This window comes from Oryzias melastigma, linkage group LG12 (genome assembly GCF_002922805.2).
Source record: "Oryzias melastigma strain HK-1 linkage group LG12, ASM292280v2, whole genome shotgun sequence".
Taxonomy (NCBI): domain Eukaryota; kingdom Metazoa; phylum Chordata; class Actinopteri; order Beloniformes; family Adrianichthyidae; genus Oryzias; species Oryzias melastigma.
The window spans coordinates 9305449-9317755 of record NC_050523.1 but is presented as its reverse complement, the minus strand read 5'-3'; the positions used below and the strand labels follow the sequence as shown (position 1 = coordinate 9317755).

The 12307-nt window shown below is 42.0% G+C and overlaps 1 protein-coding gene across 6 annotated transcripts in view; it reads right to left on the bottom strand.

Moving 5' to 3' along the window:
- sema4d (sema domain, immunoglobulin domain (Ig), transmembrane domain (TM) and short cytoplasmic domain, (semaphorin) 4D) overlaps nucleotides 1-12307 on the bottom strand; it is a 42944-nt gene that overhangs the window by 4592 nt on the left and 26045 nt on the right. For 5 of the 6 annotated variants that reach the window (XM_036214476.1, XM_036214473.1, XM_036214474.1 and 2 more), the window contains 14 exons: nucleotides 11061-11194; nucleotides 9453-9598; nucleotides 9317-9379; nucleotides 9143-9241; nucleotides 8972-9065; nucleotides 8763-8879; nucleotides 8276-8427; nucleotides 6113-6288; nucleotides 5871-6027; nucleotides 5568-5790; nucleotides 4125-4237; nucleotides 3754-3926; nucleotides 3520-3566; nucleotides 520-2818 (listed from right to left, as the gene is read on the bottom strand). In XM_036214476.1, coding sequence (XP_036070369.1) covers nucleotides 1836-2818; nucleotides 3520-3566; nucleotides 3754-3926; nucleotides 4125-4237; nucleotides 5568-5790; nucleotides 5871-6027; nucleotides 6113-6288; nucleotides 8276-8427; nucleotides 8763-8879; nucleotides 8972-9065; nucleotides 9143-9241; nucleotides 9317-9379; nucleotides 9453-9598; nucleotides 11061-11194 — 2677 coding nt within the window. In that variant the 3' untranslated portion in view covers nucleotides 520-1835. Of the gene's footprint in view, nucleotides 1-519; nucleotides 2819-3519; nucleotides 3567-3753; nucleotides 3927-4124; nucleotides 4238-5567; nucleotides 5791-5870; nucleotides 6028-6112; nucleotides 6289-8275; nucleotides 8428-8762; nucleotides 8880-8971; nucleotides 9066-9142; nucleotides 9242-9316; nucleotides 9380-9452; nucleotides 9599-11060; nucleotides 11195-12307 lie in introns of those variants that run through there. The other variant, XM_036214478.1, reaches the window with a different exon arrangement.

Sequence of the window (12307 nt, the reverse complement as noted above, 5' to 3'; positions counted from 1 at the left end):
TTCAGAAATTCGCTTTTTAATCTGACACACTATGTACAGGAATTCTGTCTGTGATTACCAATTTCCAACTGATTTTTATGGCCCACTGTGCTTCTAAATCAGTCAAAATGTCTTAGAATGACTTTTGTAAATTAAAAACTTACACCACTTGACTGATTGTGGAGTATTTTGTAATCTGGAGCCTCGTGGAGTGATACTTAATCTATTACACTTCAACTGTTTATGAATAAATAACTTTTTGTGCCACTTGACAAGCCATGAAGTCCAAAAAAAGTCTAAATAAAACTTTATTTTTCCTCAACCAGAAAGCCAGAATGGCTGGGTAAACTAGCCAAACATGGCTCTGGAGAATCGGGTTGCAGACCCCTGTACTAATCCCTCTGGTGGTCTTCTTGGGTTAACAACTATAGTTTTTAAATTTCAGTCTTTAATTTGTCGCATTTAGTAAACATTCCAAACCCCAAACTGCACAAAGCTGCTGATTGTTAGAGCAGAATCTGAGGCTTCAACACACAGACATTCAGATAAACTGTTTTTACTCACATGCAATAGAGCGCAATGACAAAAAGGTTTGTTTCTATTCAAAAACATGACAAACAATGACGTAGCTTCACTTGACACACTTCACAAAAGACTGAAGATTTAAAAAAGTTAAGAAAACAAACCATTTAGAAAAAAAAACTTTTTAAAGGCTTTATTTACCTTCCTAGCAAGAGCCACTGGACGCTCCCTTAACTTATGTACAACTTTACAATGTATTTTCCATATATACAGATTTAATTACAAATTTTTACAAGCCAAAAATTTCAACAAAAAAAAAATACAGTTTTTGACTATTTACTGGCAGCTCTGGATGATAAAAAGACTTGAGTATGTTTTAAACTGTACAGAATGAAAGGTGGACAGTTCAAGAAGGAACTCCAGTGAAGTTTGTAGATTTTTTCCTTCACTCCGTTAGTTTTTGTTTCAGTAAAACCAGCATGCAGGAGTAAACGTTAAAGAGCCGAGTGGTAAAGACTTCCAAGCCGAGCGTTTGAGAGGAGTGAGGGCCGGTTCCAGAACCACAGGCGCCACTCACCCAGAGCGAGGCAGAAGAGCAGCAAGGCCTCGTGGGCGTGAAGGCCCCAGGCCTGGTCCTTCAGCAGGGGAGGCAGGAGTCTCACCTCCGCCTCCCGAGTGTGAAGTTTGGTGGAAGAAGAAGAAGAAGAGGAGGAGGCTGTGAGGAAGTGATGAAGAAGAGAGTTGAGGAAATTCTACATGCAGAGAAAAAGAATCTTCAATAAATAAAACAAGTGGAGGGTTAATGGTATTAAAATAAAGCAGATGTGCCAAAAAAAAAGAAAAAAAATGTTTCAGGGCTCAAGCTTTATCCTTCATCTATTAACCTGAAGGTTAAATCACAAAACCATCCGGGAGTTCACGTCACAGGTACAAAAAACAAAACATCAGTGTCACTTGGAGACAGTGGTTGATACATTCCAGCATTTCTTCGACTGTTTCAGCTGCAGCACCTCCTCATCTCAGGTGCTGCCCAACATTTCTCCTCAAAGTCAGTCCAGTTCACACAGAGCAACTCGTCCCTGAGAAATAACCGCGACGCTTTGAGCATTAATGAGGAAAAAAAAGCTGTACATAAGTAGGAGTGTTTTAAGGAAAGCGTCAGAGAAACTTACCAATTTGGTAAACAATGTTTCCAATTTGGAATGTAAGAAGTAGCTTTACTTGCTGGACTGAGCTGGTTTCCTTACATGAATGAGTTACTCAAACCAGACTAAACTCAGGTTCATCTGTATGGCTTCACCAGCAGATGAGTGACAGCAGAGGGAAGCCTCTGGCTAGCATTCGTCTGCGTCTGCAAACTTGATGGACTGGGAGTCGCCGTCTATGTCGAAGGGTTTCTCCTGGGAGGGGCTGTCCGCTCTGTAGCTGTGAGGGGGGATCTGGCCGTTGCCGCACTCGGGCTCGGTCTCGTAGCCCGTGTCTCGGAGCGCCCGCAGGCTCTGGGTGCCGTTCTGCGTGGGCTGGTCGCTCAGGTTGACCTTTTCCTGCACAGAGGTTTCCATCAGCCCCGCCTCGCACGCCCTGTACTCTGGTTGGTGGGCGCTCTTGTGGCTGCCCAGAAGAGCGGCTCGCAGCCTCAAGCAGCGGGCGGGGAGGTACTGCATGTAGCAGTTGTACACCAGGGCGGCCAGAAAGAGGACGAAGAAGAGGAGGAAGAGCAGCAGGTAGGCCATGCCGTTGCTGTGCTGCAGATACTCGGCCTCGGGGTCCTGGTTGCCCGGATGGGGAACGACGGGGTTTGAGAGAACGTGCTGGTTACGCAGAACCTTGACGGTGCTGCTGGAGGGCGCAGTTAGTGATGGATCAGTTTGGGGGGTGGTGGTGAGGAGGGCTGCGGTGGTGAAGCTGGCTGAAGTTAGAGCGGTTCTGCCTGCCTTTACGTTACCTTCGGCTGAGGCTGTGCTCCGCCCCTCCGGCCCGCTGATGGAGCCGCTCCCGTTTCTGGGTTGCTGCGCGGTTCTGACAGGAAGATCCAGAGTCAGTACGTATCCATGCAGGAGGCGGCTGAAGTTCTTCCCGGCGGCGGGAACCCATTCCACGCTCCAGCACTCGTAGTAGCCCTGTTCCTCAGGAGCCACGCTGTAAATGAGGAGCCCGTTTTCGCCGATGAAGTGGAAGCGGGACGCCTCGGTGAGGACGGAGCCGTTCAGCCGCCACATCACCTGAGCCAGGTTGGAGTTCAGGAGACACGGCAGCACGGCGGAGCTCCCCGGCTTCACCGGCACTCGCTGGAAGTCCTTCTGAGACGGAGATGCCACTGAAGAGGAGGCAAAGACGGAACTATTACTGCTGGAGGATAAACATGCAGCAATACCAAGATCCACCAGAAGGTGGAGACAGAGTTCATTTCATTTGTTTTAAAGATCCACTGATGGTGTTTTTAACATGTTCTTGTGACATTTTTTCTTGATAATGGAGGACATATAAAAAGACAATTAAGCTTAAAATTACATTTGAGTATTTCTTTAAATTGTGAATCAGAAGCAAAAAACTGCAGAAAATTCACTGGGAGCCTGCTTTGCTCCATTCTATGCATCCATTTGCAGACAAATTCATCCATGATCGTCTGTTTTCCTCGTCTGAGGTGGATTCTGGCTCAAACGATACTGCTCGCCATTCTTGTTGCTCTAGTAATGTTAGGCTGGGAATGTGGGGGGTGTAAGCTAACAGGAGTGCATGTGAACAGAGGGATGGTGGGAAATGGGGGCAGGCTTACTCAACGCCAACAGTCCCACCCACAACTCAGGCAAGTTTCTAATGAACTACTGCCGCTCTGCAGAAATTAAGTCCTAGAAAACAATATTTTGCCCAAAAACGGTATAATCTTATAAAAAAAAATAACACTTTGAAAACAGATCAAAAGATGATCAAAGTGGGTCTTTAAATCAGCTCAGATTATCATAATACTGTGGGATTTTGAATTCTCCATCATCACATTTGATGCAACACTTTTCATACCTGGAGGACACCTGTCTGCATCTCCCCTCAGACTCTGGACGAGCCTCCTGCAACACAAACGTCACGAAACTGTGAGATAGCATCTAGCACGTGAGGCTAAAGCAGGTCAAACTAGAAGGACCATCACACCACATGACTCAGATTTTTTCCTCAAGCGCGCATGAATGCACCAGCAGCATGCCAAAAGATTCAAACGATAAAGTGCAAACATCACATTTAACCATGCAAACCTACCTGCGCTGCTGACCAGGGGCGTCAAAGATACTGATGCAGGCGTTGGTTTTCGGGTCCCAGGCACAGTATGGGTCTCGGGCAAGGACGCAGTCGTGGCAGGACGTGTACCTGCTGCAGGAAGCGGTGGGCGCCTGCACAACGCCAGAGTCCGAACCAGCATACAGGGACCGCGTCTGTGGAACCGACAGGAAAACTGCATCAGAATCTCAAAACATTCTCTTCTTTACCTGAAACCCAGTAGGTTTAGATAAACTTTTTGTTGGGATTTCTGCATTTTCAGTGGATATTTTAGTCCCTAATCCAACATTTAAAACTTTAGCTGCCCCTCTTTGTTTTTTTTTCTTGTGCAGCCAAAACAAAGTGCAGCTGACCTCAGTGGAGAGCAGAAGGTTCTTGATGGGCTCGTCGCTCCTCAGCAGCTGCATCTCCTCAACAATGTGAACCTCTCCTTCAAACAACACCGACTTGTGAAGAATCCCTTTATCTGAAAACACGAAAAAAGGACTCAACTTCACTGATTTAGTCAAAGCAAAGTCAAAAAAGTCAAAACATTCCTTTAACGAAGAACTTTATTGTTGTTATTAGCTGTAAAAATGAAGAAAGTGTAAAACATAAATACAATATTTTCTTTTTTTTTGTCAATTTCAATGTTTAAAGCCTTTATTTTTGCAGTTTAACAGTTCCAAACAAGTTATGAAAACCCAAAATTCAAAGTTATTAAAATTAACAAGAAATAGAGCCTTCACATATTTAAATCTATGTGTAAAAGTTCAGAAATCAAACCCTGTAACCTTTGTGTGATCCTAACATTCTTTTACTCAGCTTGTCCTACGGGTTAAAAACTACCCAACACCAACCAAAACCCCAAATAAAGCAACTTAAATCTAAAATCTATTATGCATGATTAAACATCATGTTACTTATAAACCTACAGAAACTGAAAACGGCCGACCCCACTTTTGTTTTTTGGCCATTTTCTTGTGATAACTAGTCCAGAGTTCAGTGAACGCACCACAGAGATGCTGGTCAGCCCTGGGTTCTGTCATTCTGTTAGAGGACTTTAAGGGAAATAAAGGAGGGGGGATGGTAAATGAGACTGAACTAAGGTGTTTAAGGAGCATAGATCCTCTAATAAATCAAAAATAGATTAAAAAACAACTTTAGGGGAGTGCTTTCCTCTGCTGTTTTTCTTGTTAACCACAAAATATCAGGTGGAGACTTAAAACAGAAAGTCTCTGCATCTTAGGGCAGGAAATGAAGAGAGGAAAGCTACAGTGTATTCTTCATACTCTCGTTATCACAAAAAAATGAATAAATGATGATAAGAAAATGATAACGAGATAATGGATCTTGTTATACACAAATCAAGTGTCATAACAGTTTCTTTTACACAGTAAAGGTTTATTATTACTATCATAAAAATATGACGTATTTACTGCAAAATTATTTATATTTAAATGGAAAACAAAAGTCAAACATCTGGAATTTCTTTATCCAAAGTTTATTCTTTTATATTTGTAAAAATTAAATTTTAAAAAGTACTTTTCTCATGAAAAAGTTTATTAGTGTGAGGGTGCACAGGTAAGTGAATTCAAGTGTGTGTAGGTATTAGGGGTGTAATAATTCACTTTAACAAAAATTCGATTCATAATATAATTTGTGGTTGCTCTTCAAATTCCTAGTAAACATTGGTTCATTTTGAACCATCCGATTCTTTGACCTAAAATCGATCCAGGACATCCTTAACCAAAAACTTCAGTGTGAAGTGTTTTACTGACAAGACAACACTACAGCATCAAACTGCATGCTCTCACCTGTTCCAGTGAAGATGACGTCATAGGTGTTTCCGTCCAGCGCGCCGACTCGTTCCACCACGATCTGGGTGTAGTTGACGTCTTTGGTGATGAGGCGCGGCTTGTTGCCGATGGGCAGGACGGGATCCTCTAACAGGGGGTGATCCCTCACAAACTGGAGGGTTTTGTCAGGCAGGTGGAGGGAGCTGTTGATGTTCTGCCGTCTCATCAGGTTGTTAATGCACTGGAGAGGAACATGAGAGCGTGACGCACATCATCAAGGGGATCGGGTCTGCTTTACCTCTTGGGTTTAGGGTCACTTACTGCTCCGGGGCGTGGAGACGGGGTGGGGCCGTTGAATCGCACCCACTTGGTGTGCGACTGTTCCACGGTGGCCTTCTGCATGTACTTCCCCTTGGAGAAGACCTCCTCCACTGCGGTGGCGTTATAGGCGCACACGGCGGATAAACCCACGTTCCCCCTTTAGAAAGTTTGAAATTGGTTTAAGGAAAAACCAGTAGATAAAATTTCATTTTAGGAATAGCTTAAAAAAATTAAAAACTGACCACTGAGAGGTGAAGACTCCATAGAAAATGGTGTCTTTTGACTCCGCCCCCTTCAGAGTGAAAATGTCGTGCACCACATTGAAAACGAAGTTGAGCTCCGGCATGGAGCACACCAGCTTCGCCTTCAGGAAAGACGTCCACTTCTTCTGCAGCGTGCGCTCGCCGCCAAGGTCCCCCTGCGAGAGGACAGAGCAGACGGTCAGACGTGAAGACATGAACAGACAGGAGCGAGGAAAACGACCAGCGTCTGGAACAAGCACCAGGCTTCTTCTTTAAGGGGGAAATTCCCCGCTGCTCTAAAATTGCCTTGATTACTTCAGGTCGGTCTTTCCAGTTCTCCTCAAGACGTGTATAATGTGACAGCAGCATGTGTGCGGTCTCAAGCACTTCTGTAATGCCAGCAATTTGGTATGGAAAGATGAGTGGAAAATCTGGCAGGAATGGGAAGAAAATGCTGGAAAAACTAACCTTTAAGAGTTCTTGTGCCTGGTGGGATTTAGCAGTTTTTAAAGTCCTACTCAGATCATTTTCTAAAATCTATTTTCAAAGCGTTTTTATTTAAAATAAAAAATGTGTTGTTTTATAGGATAGTCTTTTCAAAGCAGTAGGAGTTTATTAAAATTCCCCTGTGAGTTGTGGGTGGGAACAATGCAGACAAGTAACCCCGCCCCTCTTCCTATCCACATTGTGTATTATCCAAGTCCCAAAAATACTCTAAATTCTAACAGAATTTTTTCATCTGCTCCTGATTCTCAACTATTTGAATAGAGAAATAATCAAATTAAATTTGTAGCTAGATATACTTCAACTATGAGAGACAAAATGAGGAGAAAAAAACTCCAAAAAGTGACATTGTTTTTGTTTTTTTTAAGAATTTAGTTGTTAGTTATGGTCGAAAATAAGTATTTGGTCAATAACAAAAGTTCAACTCAATAGTTTGTTTTATCCCCTGTGTTGGCGATGATTTTCACAAACTGTTAGTGGTATTTTGGTCCATTCCTCCATGTAGATCTCCTCGAGAGCAGTGATGTTTCATCGTCAATGCCCTTGCTGATGGAAGGGGGTTTTCACTCAAGGTCTGACAATACACTGTCCCATTCATCGTTTCCTTTACATGGATCAGTCATCCTGGTCCCAAAGCATGATGCTTCCACCTCCATGCTTTACAGTAGTCATGGTGTTTTTTGGTTGCAACTCAGCATTCTCTCTCCTCCAAACAGTAGAGTTCTTATCAAAAAGTTCTATTTTTTTTTCATCTGATCATAGGACATTCTCTCAATCCTCTTCTGGATCATCCAGATGCTCTCTAGCAAACTTGAGACGGGCCGTCACATGTACTGGCTTTAGCAGGAGGACACGTCTGGTACTGCAGGGTTCGAGTCCCCTGCAGTGTAGTGTGTTACTGATGGTAGTCTTTGGTACTTTGGTCCCAGCTCCCTGCAGGTCATTCACTAGGCCCACATGTGTGGTTCTGGGACTTTTGCTCAACGTTCTTGTGATCATTTTGACTCCATGGGGGGAGATCATCAGTGGTCTTGTATGTCTTCCATTTCCTAATAATTTCTCCAACAGTTGATTTCTTCACACCAAGCTGCTTACCTATTGCAGATTCAGAGGGACTCTTCTGAGGTTGTGGACAGGTGTCTTTCATATGGATAATGAGTTCAAACAGGTGTCATTAATACCGCTAACGAGTGGAGGACAGAAGATCCTTAGTTACAGGTCTATGAGAGACACAAATCTTGCTTGTTTGTAGGTGAACAAATACTTATTTTCCATCATAATTTACCAATAAATGAAGAAAAAAAAAAGGGTCAGACAATGTGATTTTCTGGATTTTTTTCTTCTTTTGTCTCTCATGGTTGAGGTATACCTGTGATGAAAATTACAGGCCTCTCATCTTTTTAAGTGGGAGAACTTTCACACTTGGTGGCGGACAAAACCTTTTTTCTTCCACCATAAATGTCCTTAATCATCAGAAAAATGCTACAAGAAGATGAAACAAAACACAATTTTCATCCGAATTTAATATTAAACAGAGACACACCTTAAGAAGCTATTTTAAGATTGATCAAACAGATCAGAAGGACAGAGCAGAAACAAAAGGCTGATTAAGGCCATAGAGGCCGGTATAGGTGCAGATGGTGCGCGGCTTGTACCGACCTTACAGACGCGAGCCACCCTGGGGATGAGCAGCTTGCCAAAGAATTCGTATTCGACCGACACTTCGGTGAAGAAGTAATAGATTTTGTCGTCCTCCCCATCTGCTCTGCTTTTCCCGCCTCTGATCACGTCGGCAAACACGAAACTCGGCTCTGAAACGAGAACATTTAGAGCCTTCATTAAATCCTTCAGCGAAAAAAAGCATTTAAAACATTTGCATAAACGTTTTATACATAGATGTATAGACATGGAGCTTCCTCTGGGCTGCAGACACATCGTTCACTTAATTACAAAGAGCTGGTAAGTAATTGGTAAGTACAGACACTTCGGTAGACAGCAACAGTCGTTTTACAAGCTGACAGCAAAGCTATCGCCGAGTCAGTGTGAAAGCTGCTTCTCACAAACAACAGAAACAGGATCTATTTTAACATACAGGAATAAAGTTCTGTTCTATGCAGCTTCCTCATTTTATTCAAATCAAACTTACCGTTTAGCCATGAGGTGGAATACTCCGTCCTCAAAAGATAGTGGGACTGGGAATATCTGGAAATGATGGGTTCACTCCCCAGGAAGTTGTAAGCTGTCCCAGAGTACAGGTCTCCATCTGATGAATCCAAAGGAGATGATGAGGTTTGAGAGCACAGAGATGAAGAACTCGCAACCAAAAGGGAAAATAAAACAAGTCCTCTCACTCACCAACCATGACCGTGGTGAAGCTTTGTGACGGGTCAAAGGAGCACTTCCCTCTGCCGTCTTCGGTCCGACCCTCCAACGAAAAGTCACCAAGGTTCTAAAAGAAATAAGGGAAAGGTTTGTGCCTTGTTTTTTTCTGCCATGTGGGCTTCCAGAGGAGAGACAGCAGCCTACCAAGTGATCACACTGAGGCTGAAAGGCGTACGTCCCGCAGACGTACAGCCGCTCATCGTCTAAAACTTGGAGCACCCGGATGTAGTTCAGACAATCCCTCTGAAAGTCAGCAGAACATGTTTACTACATGCAGAGATAAAATAAACCAAAACAAGTAGAAATAAAGCATCAAACCTCTCTTGATTTCCCCTTCTGTGCGCACTTGTTCATGGGGGTTTCTGCGACCGTCCACTGAACCTAAAGAAGCATCGAGGTTTCAAACAAGAAGGGTTTCGCCGCCATGTTTCATCCTAACGCAGCGTTTGTGTACCTTGTTATTTCTGATGGTCACATTCGTCATGCTGAGCTCAAAGATGGCCTCTCTGGCTCCCACGTACAGCGCCGCTTTGTCTTCGCTCAGCAGCAGAGTGGAGTAGTTGAAGATCCCGGGCTCCGAAAACTCCATCAGACCCAAATCTGGACATTTTGGAACAAGTGAGAAAAAAAATGCTATTTTTGGATAAAGGAAATGTAACAGACAATTAAACATTTTAAAGTAAGAGCAGGCTGAACTGGTAAAGTATTATAATTATGGGCTTTAATTGTGATTTATGCTTTTAATTTACCTAAAGAACTGTCAATTATCTGGTGAGAGAATTGTGCTAAACTTACAAACTTGTTTTGCTTAAGCTAGTAATTTAAAACTGCAATAATAAAGAAAAAGCTGTAGGGTGAAATAAATCTTGTTCCCAGCCAATCAGAGACACTTTAAGGAGTATCTGCATGTCAGTTGCCTCTTTTTGTTTGCGTAATGAACATCCGTTGAGATGTTTGGTGTTTGGGTGTGATTGGCTGACTCAGCTAGAAGCAGGTTTACGTTGCAGGTTATTCCCACCACGGCGGTGAAAGGAAATCCGCTTGCTGACTGGTGTGAGTGGACGAACTCGTCATAAAGATGAGCCGTCTCCTTCTTCTTCCACAGACGGAGTCACCTAAGTTTCTCCGCCTGACGGAGCGCCTGAGGAGACTGAGGGGACTTTCTCATGATAATTTAAGCAACAAGTGAAACCTATAGTGTGGGCCTGAGGCGCTGAGACGCTTTGTTGTTCGAAGATCTATGGCGAGGGAAGTTTCTTCCTCCCCCCTGGAGGGCCAGTAAAACTCAACCTGATGTTAAGGTCTCAGATTTCTAGTTTCAGGAGAAGATGAGGTAAAAACTCAGCTTAAAGTGAAAAGTATCACTAAAATGAGTCAGGAGGCGTCACTGTTCTCAGTTTAAAATCCAACTGTATGTTACACCATTGAACTGAATCGTGTGGAAAGTGAATCACTGCATATTAGTAGATCTACATCAAACATGTATTAAATTTAAAGTTTTTTTTTTAAATTAGTTGTTCTATTACATTACACCAGTCTAAGTTTAAGCCAACTAAAAGGCTTTACAACATAGTAACTTATTTATTAGAAAATTAAAAGATTCTTCAATTTTTTTGTTGTTGTTTTGTTTAAAAATCATATATCAAATTTAAACAAACTGCTCGGGAAAAAAATTGCACTTTTAAACAAATTATGGGGAAACTGAATCGCTCCTTAATTGCTCAACTTCACTTTAGCATGCCAGCTTATGAAAAATATGCTCTAAATTGGCAGAGATTGAGACTTGTGAACATTGTTCTTTTGTTTATCCTATTGAAAAAATAAAAGCCTGCCTTTACATTATGTTTGCTCTGGCATTGTAGAGACATTAACCGCCCAGTTCTGTGATGACACTTGTTCTTTTAAAGTAGTTTATTGACCGTTTATAACTATTAAATATTAATTTAATCTGTTTTTCAGACTTGTGACTTGACTTGAAATGAAATTTAAAGACCTTCTGACTCTGATTTAAAGTTTTACAACTAATTGTGGTGAAAAAAGCAACAGTCTCCTGCTCCCTTACCCTGGTGCTTCCAAGATGTCCGAGGCACAGTGTGGGGTCCGTGGGTGGAGACCTCCAGGAGTAGCCCCAAAAACACCCCCAGCACGCCAAACCCCATATTGGACTCCGATAGCTTCGAAACCGTGACGTTAACCCTGAAAAAAAGAAGATGAAAAGGTAAAAACTTAAATAGAGAACATGCAACAAGTAAAACTGTCATACAGGGAAGTTCCTTTAGTGCCGATTTTCTCATGAGGAACTGAGAATGGAATAGAGACGAGCTGTAAAAAGCGAGCAAAAAAGTAGTCCTTAAAATAAGCTCAGCATCAATTCACTTAAAAAAATATATATATATTTATATTTCAGTCTGGTAAAAATATTCATTTTTGTTACAGATTTAATTTTAAAAAGTTAAATTAATTATTTGTCGAAAATAAGAGATCATTTGTTTTTTAACTGCTTCAATTTTCCCAAATATAGTATTCAAGGTTTGATGCTTTTTTGCATTTTATTAAAGCGGATGTCTTTTTATAAATGTTCTTCCCTATCTATGCTGATAACAAATGCAAACACACATACTAATGAAATCATAAACAAAAAAAAGATTTGCATTTGTTCTGCTACCAATCAAACCTTTCATAATGAGCTGCTGCATCCCAAACACAGATGCGTCTGGTTCGACTCGGAGGATAACTCGGACAGCTCCTGGTCTCCATCAGCTCTTATCCGACGCGTGTTTGTCAGAAAGCTGTAAACATTCCGCCTCCAACTGCTTTCTATGTCCACATTCAGCACAGGGTTGAGTCTGCCGAGACTCCATTAATCCTCTGAACACCTTTTCTGACAGCTTCCTGCTCACGCCCTCCAGGACCGTGTCACATGCAATAAAACTATACAATTACTGAAGGAAAACGTTTGTTTGACTCAAAACTAAAATATTTTATTTAAAGTTTAACTTACTTTAATTTTTACTTTTCAAATAAATACTGAAACAAAACTATTTTGTAAAAGTTAAAATAAAATGTTTGATTTTACCTTGAAGTTTACAGACCCGCTCTGATGAAATCAAGTTTTGTGTTTTTTTTGTGGCATTTTCTCATGATAGAGGACATGGATGAAATAAATTAAGCTTAAAATTGCAAATATAGCTTAAAACAAAGTGTGTAGTTGCGATGTAGAAAATGCAGTGGGCAGGCCACAAGCTCCCTGATCTGCTCCATCCACTTGTAGATGACTGAATCCATTGGTTTTCCTCGTCTGAACTGTCT